Below are 13,864 nucleotides of genomic sequence, written 5' to 3'. Positions count from 1 at the left end.
TGTACAAGGAACATAAATGCCCTTAAAAAGTTGTCAACACAAATAATCCATAACCAATCTATAAATGAAAATTTGGGTGAGTTTATTCTGAGCCAAAATTTGAGAACCAAAGCCGGGGGCCTTCCTTCCCCAAAGGAAGGGCGGGCTCCAAAGAAGTGGGGTGTACAGAGTGGTTATATACCCTCAAAGAGCACGTATGGCACATGATTGAAATGTCCCTTTCACAATAGTCAGGAGACTGCTTGTCCGCACAGTGATTGACGGACACAGCAGGTACTAAGTCGCTGTCTCCCTGACACAGCTGGTAGCAGGTCTGTGGTCTTGAGCTGGGTGGTCACAGGCGAGCGGAGCAATTAGTTTCCAGTCTACCGAGTGATGCTTATCCTTAAGAAAATGCCGATGTGGACCAAGTTGCACCTTTATCTTCAGGACATTAGTTCTTGCCATAGGAAATGCTTAAGGAGATATACAGTGCACGCTCAACGGCCACGTCAGGCTCTTTTGGAAAAACAAAGTCAGGCCAAATTAGGTTTACACCAAATGGCTTCATTGCATATGCCAATATATCCTATTGCCTGCCATTTCTATTTGCCAAGGTTAGCGTGGAGCTCTGGAGGCCAGGTCCCTCCCGATGCGGCTCTTGAGCTGCCCTCATCCACTACTCCACGATTCTGGCGCACAGCAGGGAGGGCTCTCCGCCCCAGCGGCTGGGCAGCCACCCCGCGCTCCGAGGCACCAGCCGCCAGCTTCCGGAGCGGCTACGCTGACGATCGCGCGAACCGCAGACCTAAGGCCGAGCGGCGCGGCCTCCCGGGCGACGAGCGCCCGCCTAGAACGGCCAGGGCCAGGGCGCCGGCCCGAGACTCTCTGGCCCGCACCTCGATGGTAGAAAAGCGAGGAAACAGGAAGTGGACGCCAGGCAGGGGGCGGGCCCGGGGGCGGGGCGGCCGCGCGGACGGAGGCGAGATGGCGGCCGCTGAGGGTGTTGGGGAGGCTGCGCAGGGCGACGAGCCGAGTCAGCCCGAGCCACCGCCTCCCCAGCCGCGCCCGCCGCCCCAGCCGCCGCGGCAGGAGGATGTGATGGCGGCCGAGGCCGGAGACGCAGTGGCGTCCCCTATGGACGACGGGTTCCTGAGCCTGGACTCGCCCACCTACGTGCTGTACAGGTGACGCCCGGCGGGCTCCGAGGGAGGGCTCCGTGGGCTCCGAGGGCTTCGAGCGCGGGCCCCGAGGGCTTTGAGGGCTCCGCGGCCGGGCTCCGGGGACGGGCTTCGAGGGCGGGTTCCGAGGGCTCCGAGGACGGGCTCCCAGGGCGGGCTTCGAGGGCGGGTTCCGAGGGCTTCGAGGGCTCCAAGGACGGGCTTCGAGGGCGGGCTCCGAGGGCTTCCAGGGCTCCGAAGGCGGTCTCCGAGGGCTTCCAGGGCTCCGAAGGCGGCCTCCGAGGGCTCCGAAGGTCGGCTTCGAGGGCTTCGAGGGCTGCGCGGGCTTCGAGGGCTCCGAGGGCTCCGCGGGCTCCGAGGGCTGCGCGGGCTTCGAGGGCTCCGAGGGTTTCGAGGGCTCCGAGGGCTGCGCGGCCGCTGCTTCCCGAGCCCGGCTCGGGCCGTCCGGGGTCGGGAGCCGGGGTGTCGGGCCCTCCGCCCCTCCGTGCTCCTCCGGCGCCGGCCCGAGAGCCATCTGCCTGGCCCGAGGGTCTGGGTGCAGTTGGATAACCCGGCGGGAACTCATGATCTCAACGAGGCCCAATTTGCTCCCTTTAAAAAGAAGGCGAGGGGGCTGGCCCCGTGGCCGAGTGGTTGAGTTCGCGCGCTCCGCTGCAGGCGGCCCAGTGTTTCGTTGGTTCGAATCTTGGGCGCGGACATGGCACTGCTCATCAAACCACGCTGAGGCAGCGTCCCACATGCCACAACTAGAAGGACCCACAACGAAGAATATACAACTATGTACCGGGGGGCTTTAGGGAGAAAAAGGAAAAAAAAAAAATTAAAAAAAAAAAAAAGGCGAAATGGCTTCCCGTGGGTGGCTCTGCTGGCCTGAGCGCGGGTATGAGATGTCGAAGTTCTGGGACGTCCTCAGCCAACGTCATGGCGCCCAGCATCAGCCAGGCACCGAGTTAGGCTGGAAGGGTGGAGGGTGTTTGTTCCCCGCGTCAGGCGTGCATAAGACGAGCGGCGTGTAGGCCGCGTTGGGCACTGCGTGGCTTCCTCGCCTCTAATCCGTCTCTGCCGGCGCCCAGTCCCATCCCCGTCGGTTCTTTGCTTCCTGACAGCGATGGGACTCCCCATCCCCAGCTGCGCCTGCAGAGACGGTTGAGAAGTGCTTCTGTCTTCTTTTCCTATTGTCTTATTTTTTCTCTCTAGTTCTAGGTAAACCAATTAGATGGTTTATGGGCTTCATTTTATGAATGAGTGAAGGTCGCTGTCCAGATTTTGTTACTGGAGTTGATGGTTTACTAATGTAGATTGTCGTGGTGGCTCGGTAACCCTCAGAGCTCCTCTCTGAGCTGTAGAATATTCATCTTCGCTTGGCTGTCTCATTTCTCAGTGACAAACGACAGCCTTACCTTTCTCATGCCGCCCCCCGGGTCTCTAGGTCTCACGCCTCAGGTAGTTGTTTCCCGTGTCTCTCCTTACTAGTGAACACGGTTCCAGGACTGTCTGGGTGCCGCAGAACCTTTGTCATCAATAGCTGAGCAGTACGGAGATCTAAAAATGGATGAAAGGAAAAGAATATAAGGAAAAGAATGGTTAAAACAAGTGTGGTCACACGGGGCAGTTCACACAGAAGTGTCTTTAGGCACCTGTTGCAGCTATAATGTTTTAGTGTTGATAATGAGAAATAGTATGCAGTGGATGCTTACTAGATGTACTGATTATATGCTGTATCATAACGTACAGCATATGTATTGAAGCAGGCAGTAGTAGTGTACAGTGGCTGCCCACCTGTGTTCACAGCAGTGGTCCCCTAGAACTGTGCCATGTAGCCTAGGTGAGCAGCAGGCTTTACCATCTAGGTTTGTGTGAGTAACTCCATGATGTTCTCACAAGGAAATCACCCAGTAATGCATTTCTCCAAATGTATCCCTGTCGTTAAGCAAGGTGGGAGTGTATTATATAGTATATTTACTATATACTATATGCTATATGCTAATATATGTATATTGGTGTGTATATATGGTATGTCTACTATATACTGTGTGCTTACTATTTTGTACATTTTAAGTGCTTAATGTGTTATTTCACTTAATCCTCCAAACAGCCTTCTAAGGTTAGTTGGTAATATTATCATCTACATTTTATAAATGGAGAAACTGAGGCCCAGAGAGATTAAGTAACTTTCTCAAGGTCACACAACTGGTGAATGGTAGAGCCAGTATTCCACCTCAGACAATTGTTGGATCCCAGTGCCTGCTTTCTGATGACCACTTGACCACCTTTCCGTATGTAGGAAACTAATAGTGTTTACTTTTATCTTAAAATGTCAGTTCCTAGTAAATTGTTATTGAAATGTTTTTAAATGCTGCCTGACTCCAAAGAGTCTTATTAGACCAATGAATTAGATTGATTTCTAATTTAAGACTGTTTTGTACTTGCTGCAGAAGCATGTTTTTCCAGTTGTATAAAAACTTTAAATTTGAAAACTATTGATTTATTAACTTATTTTATTTATTTATTTATTTTTTGCTGAGGAAGATTCACCCTAAGCTAACAGCTGTCCAGTCTTCCTCTATTTCGTGTGTGAGCTGCTATCACAGCATGGCTACTGATAGACGAGTGATGTGGGTCCACACCCAGGAACCAAACCCAGGCCAAAGCACTGTGTGCCAAACTTAACCACTAGACCACCAGGGCTGGCCCTATTAACTTATTTTAGTTGGGAGATTATTCATTTTACTTAAAAAGAGCAAAGTGGCAAAACTTGGTCATGAAGAATCCAACTATGATTACATTAAGATATTTATAAGTTACTGATATTAATGTAAGTGTAATGTAACGTAAGGTAATTCTTACCTGTTTGAATGTAATCACTGAAAAATATATTTTTTTTTCAGAGACAGAGCAGAATGGGCTGATATAGATCCAGTGCCGCAGAATGATGGCCCCAATCCAGTGGTCCAGATCATTTATAGTGAAAAATGTAAGTTTATTTTTATTTAGGAAAAAAGACTGTAGGTCAAACTTAGTAGCAAAGTTGAAATTCACAACTGCGTGGCTAGATAGATAATAGATGACAGATTTTTGTCTAACAAAGATATACATGACTTAAGCTAATATATTGGGGATTTTGTAATTTATTTTCATGATGAAAAGTTATTTTCTTCAAAGAATGGACATATTCTAAGTATAAGTAATGAATGTTACATTATGATACATCATAGCTACTATGTGATTGGGCATTACATTTACTGTTTAATGTGCAAGTAAGATACAACATAAATGAGTTACTGGTTTATTTAGAATACACTTTGGTTGGTGAGACATGAGCATTTTGAAAATGAAGTGTTAGGCTTGGTTGGAATACATTTACTGGTATTAAAATGAGTGGATTATTTTCTTTGACAAAGTATTCTTTCACAATGAATGTGAAAATGCTTTGTAAATTGAAGGTCATACAAATGTTAATTGTTAGTTGTTCTTCTAAGAAAGGGTAAATGAATAAAATGGAATCCTAGTTTTGTGGTTGTGTGTGTGTATATATATATTTCTTTCAGTTAAGGCTTTGTTATCCAATATCATTCCTCTTTTACAGAAGGACTTACTGTTTTTTCTGATTATGAAGTAATGCCAAGAAATGTTTGAAAAGGAAAAATAATGATATGAGGCTTTGCCTTATCAAATATGAAAACGTACTACTAAACTTAGTAATTAACATGTAGAACTGGTGCAGAAATAAATTAATAAGGAATCTGAAGATAGATCCTCTGTGTAGATGGGAACTTAATATTTGATTAAAAGGACAGTTCATACCTGTATGAGAAAGCTGGATTAATCAAATAATGGTTTTGTAACAGTCAGCTATGCATTTGGATATAAGTAAAATTATATCCCTATTTCATATCTTAGATGAAAATAAATTACAGATGAATTAAAGTTCTAAAACAAAACTAAACATACAAGGATCAAAGGTGAAGACGGAATTGTTAAGCAAGATGTGAAACTCAGAGTTGATTAAGGAAAAGATCAGAAGATGTAACTGCTTAAAAATGCAAAACTTCCACACTGAGAGAGGTATTATATGTGAAGAGATAATTCATCAGAAGAACTAGAAATATCTATGAAGAGCTGTTAACCTTACCAGTGATCAGAGAAATGAAAACCACAACTTTTTCAGGTTCCTAAAGTACCTATAAGAAAACATTGGAGAAACTGATACAATCATACATTTCTCTTGGTGTTAAAAATAGTTTAATAAGACTTTTTTTGCACGGTAAAAACATCCACATTATAAATTCTTACATATATCATGATTAGATACCACAAAAGAGATAGCTAGCTATGACCTATTGATCAAAAATTGATTGAAGAATATATCAAAATTTAAGATTTATACAACAGAAGATGCCGTGTGCAGGTTAAAAGGCAAGCAGCAGTATGGAAGAAGATACACCATATAAAACAGGATTGACATTCAGAACTTTATAAGGAATTCCTGCAAAAGGTTAAGGAAACAAACACACTAATTAAAAAATGGACAAAGGGTATGAACTGGCAGTTCATAGAAGAGAAAATTCCACTAGTCACTCAATAGGGGGAAAAATTTATCAGGAGTGAAAGATGCACAAATTAAAATGGGAATGCCATTTCCCACCCATGAATTAAATGGCAAAAATAAAACTGTCAGGTATTAAGACGTATGAACAAATCCATGTATTTCAGGTGGTAGTTTTCATATATTTAGCCATTTTGGAAAACGTTGTGGTGAATCTAGTAAAACTGGACAGTGCTTATATCTCACAGCCTTGAAGTGATAGGGTCTGGCTTCACTCTGGCATATGGCATCAGGAGACATGTGATAGGTTACATGTTACAGACTTCACAGCCAGACCACCTGGCTCAAATTCTAACTTCACCATTTTACTGGCTCTCTAACCTTGGACAACTTATTTAACCTCTTAGTACCTCCGTTTCCTCCTGTGTAAAATGAGGATAATAGTAGTAACTACTTTATAGAGTGAATTATACGCATAAAATAATAGAACCGTGTCTGGCTCATAGTAAATGCTATCTGTGTTAGCTATTATAATTTGAAACATTTTTTGAAAATATTGAAAACTACCTATATTCATGTTTTGGAGAATAGATAAATAAAATGTATCATTGTCATACAATTGAATATCTAAACCAATAAGAGGATCTGGATGTTTTATAATATGGACAAATCTTAGAAACAATATTGAGAGAAAAAAGGCACATGAGTTCTAGAAATTTTGAGTATGACAGTATGTTAAGTTTGTAATTTCTAATTAAATTTTTTTGTTTTTTGGTGAGGAAGATTGTCCCTGAGCTAACATCTGTTCCAATCTTCCTCTGTTTTATGTGGGATGTTGCCACAGTGTGGCTTGACGAGCGGTTCTAGGTCTGCGCCGAGATCCAAACCCTTTGAACCCTGGGCCACCAAAGTGGAGTGTGCGAACTTAACCACTATGCCACTGGGCCATCCCCCTAATTAAAATAATATTTTAATATCAAAAACTACAGGAAAAAATCTAATGAGTAAAAGTCTGTTTATATCATCTCAAATTCATGTATGATCCTGTCAATTTGAAGCACATAGCCCTAAGACTGAGTGTTCTATTCCCACCTGTAGAATTCTGTTCTGCAAAATACTAGCATTGACATGTAAATCATGCCATGTCAGCTACATGGGGAAACTTCGTGTACTTTTGTTTTGTTTGCAGTGTTTACATAGAGCATGTATTTATTTGTAATTAAAAATATTTTTTAAAGTAATATATGCTTATTGTAGAAAAATTTGAAGATGTTAAAATCAAAGAAGAGTCCCATCATCCAGAAATAACCACTGTTAATGTTTGGTGCAGTCTTCCACTCCCCTGCGGATGTTTCCACGGGGTTGGTTTCATGCTGCGTGCGCTTGTGTGTGTGTTTTATATATGTAGGTATGTGTGTGTATAAAATAAGGTATATATGCATTGTATATACAGTCAACATGTTAGAAGCATTTTGTTATAAATTTAAAATTACTTGGGAGCTTGGTTCTTAATGACTGCATAATATTCCATAGTTATTTGACATTTATGTTGTTTTCTAAATTTTACTCTGGGATGAATTGAATTCTGCTTTGTGAAGATAGTGTTTAGCATTTGACCTTTCTGTGTTCAGAATTTGTGAAGAACTATAATTGTCCGTGTTCTATGTGATAATTTCACTTTTGGGGCTGTAGCATAAGGAAACTATGCACATACATCTGTGTGTTTGCACACACAGGTAAATACGTATGTATGTATTATATGTATAGTTTTTTCAATTTTTAATGAAAAGTTATTCTAGGCTTAAAGCAGTGATTTTTATTAAAATTAGAAACAATCCACATTGCCAATAGTAGCAGAATTGTTAGGCAAACTCTGGTATATTGACATTGTTTTCATGCATATTGGTCTGTTAAAAGTTTGTGAACTGTCAGTAAATGGAAAGTTGTATGCTATAGAAAAAGAGTGTAGCATGTCCATATAATTTTTTTTTTTTTGATGAGGAAGATTGGGCCCTGAGCTAACATCTGTGCCAATCTTCCTTTATTTTTTGTATGGGACAACACCACAGCATGGCTTGATGAGCAGTGTGTAGGTCTGTGCCCAAGATCCGACCCTGTGAACCCTGGGTCACCAAAGTGGAGCACACCAACTTAACCAACACTATGTCACTGGGCTGGCCCCTCCACATAAATTTTTAGTTGTGGGAAAAGAAGCATTTAGGAGTATTTAATGTATGGTGGTGTTTTTTTAATGGTCTGTCTTGGGCCATAATCTGTTCTCTCCATTAATCTGTGCTGCGTTATAAGAGCATTTCAGCTGCAATATCTGCTACTTTGTTGTGATTAGCAGCATGGGCTTTGGTGTCGACTAGATTTGGATTTAACTTCTGTCTCTAAGGTACACTGGGCCATTGTGAACTTGTTAATCTCTCTGAGCCTCAGTTTCTCTTATGAAAAATGAGAATAAAACATGTTAATGTATGCCAGGCCGTAAGTTCCTTCAGTTAACAGATGGGCAAAGATCAGAAATTCTTTTTTCAATTTTATGTATTTTTTTAATTGCAGTAACATTGGGTTATAACATTATATAGCTTTTGGATGTACATCATAGTATATTTCGAATTCTGTGTAGATTACATCATGTTCACTACCCCAAAACTAATTATAGTCCATCCCCTCACATGTAAGCCTCATCACCCCTTTTGCCCTTCCCCCGCCTTCCCCCCTGGTAACCACCAATCCATTCTCTGTTGCTGTGTGTGTGTTTGTCATTGTTTTTATCTTCTACTTATGAGTGAGATCATATGGTATTTGACTTTCTCCCTCTAACTTATTTCACTCAGCATAATACCTTCAAGGTCCATCCATGTTGTCACAAATGGCTGGATTTCATCATTTCTTATGGCTGAGTAGTATTGCATTGTGTATAAATACCATATCTTCTTTATCCATTTGTCCCTTGATGGGCACCTCGGTTGCTTCCAAGTCTTGGCTATTGTGAATAACGCTGCAATGAACATAGGGGTGCAAGTATCTTTATGCCTTTGCGTTTTCAAGTTCTTTGGATAAATACCCAGTAGTGGAATAGCTGGATCATATGGTAGATCTATCCTTAATTTTCTGAGGAAACTCCATACTGCTTTCCATAGGGACTGCACCAGTTAAACCCACACGTTTATGGGCAGCTAATATTCGACAAGGGAGCCAAGAGCATACGATGGAGAAAGGAGAGTCTCTTCAATAAATGGTGTTGGGAAAACTGGACAGCCACATGCAAAAGAATGAAAGTAGACCATTCCCTTACACCATGCACAAAAATCAACTCAAAATGGATTAAAGACTTGAATGTAAGACCCAAAACCATGAAACTTCTAGAAGAAAACATAGGCAGTACGCTCTTTGACATCAGTCTTAGCAGCATATTTTCAAGCCCCGTGTCTGACTGGGCAAGGGAAACAAAAGAAAAAATGAACAAATGGGACTACATCAAACTAAAAAGCTTCTGCACAGCAAAGGAAACCATCAACGAAACGAAAAGACAACCTAACGGAAGAAGATATTTGCAAACCATGTATCAGATAAGGGGTTAATATCCAAAATATACAAAGAATTAATACAGCTCAACAACAAAAAAACCAACAATCCAATTAAAAAATGGGCAAAAGATCTGAACAGAGATTCCTCCAAAGAAGATATCCAGATGGCCAACAGGCATATGAAGATGCTCAACATCATTAGCTATCAGGGAAATGTAAATCAAAACTACAGTGAGGTATCACCTCACTCCGGTCAGAATGGCTATAATTAACAAGACAGGAAACAACAAATGTTGGAGAGGATGTGGAGAGATGGGAACCCTTGTACACTGCTGGTGGGAGTGCAAAGATCAGAAATTTTGATACTGTGTCAATGAGGATGTGGATGAGGTAGCTGTATTCATACATTTTTGGAGGGACTCTAGATATATATATATATATATATAGATCAAACCTTTTTTGAGAGATTAATTTGGCAATATCTGTCAGTATCAACAGTGCATATAACATTGATCCAGTAATTCCACTTAAAGAATTTACCCTACAGATGTGCAGGCGCAGCTCATTTACTGTGCTTTGCTTTATTATACTTTGCAGATACTGCGGTTTTTACAAATTGGAGGTTTGTGGCCACACTGTGTTGAGCAAGTGTATCAGCACCTTTTTTTGTGTTTTGAGGACGATTAGCCCTGAGCTAACTCCTGCCAATCCTCCTCTTTTTGCTGAGGAAGACTGGCCCTGAGCTAACATCTGTGCCCATCTTCCTCTACTTTATACATGGGACACCTACCACAGCATGGCTTTTGCCAAGTGGTGCCATGTCCACACCCAGGATCCAAACCAGCGAACCCCGGGCCACCGAGAAGCGGAACATGCGGACTTAACCGCTGCCCCACCAGCCGGGCCCCCAAACTTCTTCATTATTATTATATTTGTTATGGTGATCTGCGGTCAGTGATCTTTGATGTTACCATTGTAATTGTTTTTGGCCACCGAACCATGCCTATGTAACACAGCAAACTTAATCAATTAATGTTGTATGTGTTCTGACTTCTCCACCAATCGGCTGTTCCCCTAAATCTCTCCCTCTCCTTAAGCCTCTCTGTTCCCAGAGGCACCACAGTACTGAAAGGAGGCGTTAATAACCCTACAGTGGCCTCTGAGTGTTCATGTGAAAGGAAGAGTCGCACGTCTCTTACTTTAAATCAAAAGCTAGAAATGATTCAGCTTAGCGAGGAAGGCATGTCGAAAGCCAAGAGAGGCCATAAGCTAGGCCTCTTGCACCAGTTAGCCAGGTTGTGAATGCAAGGGAGGTTCTTGAAGGAAATTAAAAGTGCTACTCCAGTGAGCACACAAATGATAAGAAAGTGCAACAGCCTTCTCGGTGATACGGAGGAAGCTTTAGTGGTCTGGATAGAAGATCAAACCAGCTACAACACTCCCTTCAGCCAAAGTCTAATCCACAAAAAGGCCCTGACTCTCTTCAATTCTGTGAAGGCTGGGAGAGGCGAAGAAGCTGCAGAAGCAAAGTTTGAAGCTAGCAGAGGTCGGCTCATGAGGTTTAAGGAAAGAAGCCGTCTCCGTCACATTAGAGTGCAAGGCGAGGCAGCAAGTGCTGACGTAGAAGCTGCAGCCAGTTCTCCAGGACATCTGGCTGAGATAACCAAGGAAGGCGGCCACCCTGAAACAGATTTTCAGTGTAGACGAAACAGCCTTCTGTTGGAAGAAGATGCCATCTAGGACTTTCATAGCTGGAGAGGAGAAGTCAGTGCCTGGCTTCAGAACTTCAAAGGACAGGCTGACTCTCTTGTCAGGGGCTAACACAGTTGGTGACTCTAAATTGAAGCCAGTGCTTGTTTCCCATTCTGAAAATCCTGGGGCCCTTAAGAGTTCTGTTAAATCTACTCTGCCTGTGCTCTGTAAATGGAACAACAAAGCCTCGATGACAGCACCTCTCTTTACAACATGGTTTACTGAATATTTTAAGCCCACTGTTGAGACCTATGGCTCAAAAAAAGATTCCTTTCAAAATATTACTGCTCATTGACAGTGCACTGTCACTCAGAGCTCTGACTGAGATGTACAATGAGAGTAATGTTGTTTTCATACCTGCTAACACAGCATCCATTCTGCAGCCCTTGGATCAAGAAGTTATTTTGACTTTCAAGTGTTATTTAAGAAATACATTTTATAAGGCTGTAGCTGCCGTAGATAGTGATTCCGCCAATAGATCTGGGCAAAGTAAATGAAAAGCCTTCTGGAAAGGATTTTCCATTCCAGATGCCATTAAGAACATTCTTAACTTGTGGGAAGAGGTCAAAATACCAACAGTAACAGGAGTTTGGAAGAAGTTGATTCTAACCTTCATGGATGCAAGGGGTTCAAGACTTCAGTGGAGGAAGTAATTGCAGACGTGGTGGGAACAGCAAGAGAACTAGAATTAGAGCTGGAGCCTGAAGACATGACCAAATTGCTGCAATCTCATGATAAATCTTTAATGGATGAGGAGTTGTTTCTTATGGATGAGCAAAGAAAGTGATTTCAGGAAAGAAAGTGGTTTCATCAAAGAAAGTTGTTTCTTGAGGTGGAATCTGCTGGTGAAGGTGCTGTGAAGATTGTTGAAATGACAACAAAGGATTTAGCCTATTGCATAACCTTAGTTGATAAAGCAGTGGCAGGGTTTGAGAAGATTGACTCCAATTTAGAAAGTTCTCGTGTCAATAAAATGCCAGCAAACAGCGTCGCATGCTACAGAGAAATGATTTGTGAAAGGAAGAGTCAGTCGATGCACCAGACTTCACTGTTGTCTTAGTTTAAGAAATTGCCACAGCCATCACAACCTTCAGCAACCACCACCCTCATCATTCAGCAGCCATCAACATTGAGGCAAGAGCCCGTACCAGCAAAAAGACTATAGCTCGCTGAGGGCTCAGATGATGGTTAGCATTTTTTTTATTGGTAAGGTATGTACATTGTTTTTGACATAAACTATTGCACACTTACTAGACTACAGTATACCGTAAACTCTGGGAAATAAAAAAATTCCTGTGACTCGCTTTATTGTGATATCCGCCTTGTGGTGGTGGTCTGGAATGGAATCCACAGTATCTCTGAGGTACGCCTGTACTGAATTTGCACATGTGCACAAAAGCATTCAGTGATATTCACACAGCAAAAGAATGAAAACATTCATTTCTAGGGGACAAGTTAGGTAAAATTAGAGTATCCATACACTGAAATGCTGTGCAGCTATTTGAAAAATGTGGTAAACTTTGTAACAGGGAATGTGGTTGAAAATTATGTCTTCTTCCCCTCCCTGTTCCTCAGACTAGTGTATTCATAAATCAGCATATATATATATATATATATATATTTTAAAGATTTTATTTTTTCCTTTTTCTCCCCAAAGCCCCCCGGTACATAGTTGTGTATTCTTCGTTGTGGGTTCTTCTAGTTGTGGCATGTGGGACGCTGCCTCAGCGTGGTCTGATGAGCAGTGCCATGTCCGCGACCAGGATTCGAACTAACGAAACACTGGGCCGCCTGCAGCGGAGCACGCGAACTTAACCACTCGGCCACGGGGCCAGCCCCGTAAATCAGCATATATTTTTAACTGAACAAATACCATGCTGGTCTGCACCTTACTTTTTTCACTTAACAACGTATCTTAGTAATTGCTCCATGTCAGTACATAATAGAGCAGCCTCATTACTAATAACTGCTTAGTATTTCATAGTATAGTATAGTACATATAGTTTCATAGTATAAATAGTACTATAATAGACTTAACCCATTCTTTATTAATGGAAATTTCAGTTGTGTCTAATTTTTCTTTTCTTTTTTATTTCTTATGCAACCAAATACTCCAGTAAATTTCCTTGTATACTTTGGGCACATATCGGAGTATATTTGTAAGCAAACTTCCTGTAACTGAAGTTGTTGGGTCAGTGAGTATGTAAATTTTCATTTTTAATAGATGTTACCAACTGGTTTTCCATAGAGATTTATACCAGTTTACACTACCTTTATATAAACAGAGGGTACTATCTCAAATTAAAAAGCTTTTGAACAGCAAAGGAAGCCATCAACAAAATGAAAATTTGGGAGAAGGTATTTGCAGATCTTATATCTGATAAGGGGTTAATATCCAAAATGTATAAAGAAATCATACAACTCAACAACAAAAAATCAAACAATGCAATTGAAAAATGGGGAGGGGGGCGTGGCCCCATGGCCGAGTGGTTGGATTCACACACTCCGCTTTGGTGGCCCAGGGTTTCACCAGTTTGGATTCTGGGCGTGGACCTAGCACCACTCATCAAGCCATGCTGAGGTGGCATCCCACATGCCACAACTAGAAGGACCTACAACTAGAATATACAGCTTGTACTGGGGGGGCTTTGGGGAGAAGAAGAAAAAATAAAATCTTTAAAAACAATAACAAAAAATGCTGGTTTCATGAGAAGGCTCTTCAATTACAAAAAAGTAGGCAGGGGATATGAACAGACATTTTTCCAAAGAAGATATACAGATGGCCAACAGGCACATGAAAAGATGTTCAACATCAGTAATTATCAGGGAAATGCAAACCAAAACTACAATGAAATATCACCTCACACCTA

At 42.1% G+C, this 13,864-nt stretch overlaps 1 protein-coding gene across 2 annotated transcripts in view; it reads left to right on the top strand.

The window, feature by feature from the left end:
* The first annotated feature begins 892 nt into the window (after positions 1 to 892).
* FNTA (farnesyltransferase, CAAX box, subunit alpha) overlaps positions 893 to 13,864 on the top strand; it is a 30,431-nt gene continuing 17,459 nt past the window's right edge. Inside the window, exons 1-2 of one of the 2 annotated variants that reach the window (XM_014837812.3) lie at positions 893 to 1,166; positions 4,049 to 4,134. In XM_014837812.3, the coding sequence (XP_014693298.1) occupies positions 967 to 1,166; positions 4,049 to 4,134 (286 nt within the window). In that variant the 5' untranslated portion in view covers positions 893 to 966. The remainder of the gene's footprint in view (positions 1,167 to 4,048; positions 4,135 to 13,864) is intronic. The other variant, XM_070499988.1, reaches the window with a different exon arrangement.

The sequence above is a fragment of the Equus asinus genome, chromosome 27, assembly GCF_041296235.1.
Source record: "Equus asinus isolate D_3611 breed Donkey chromosome 27, EquAss-T2T_v2, whole genome shotgun sequence".
NCBI classification, from domain to species: Eukaryota; Metazoa; Chordata; class Mammalia; order Perissodactyla; family Equidae; genus Equus; species Equus asinus.
This window is presented reverse-complemented; position numbering and strand designations above follow the sequence as displayed.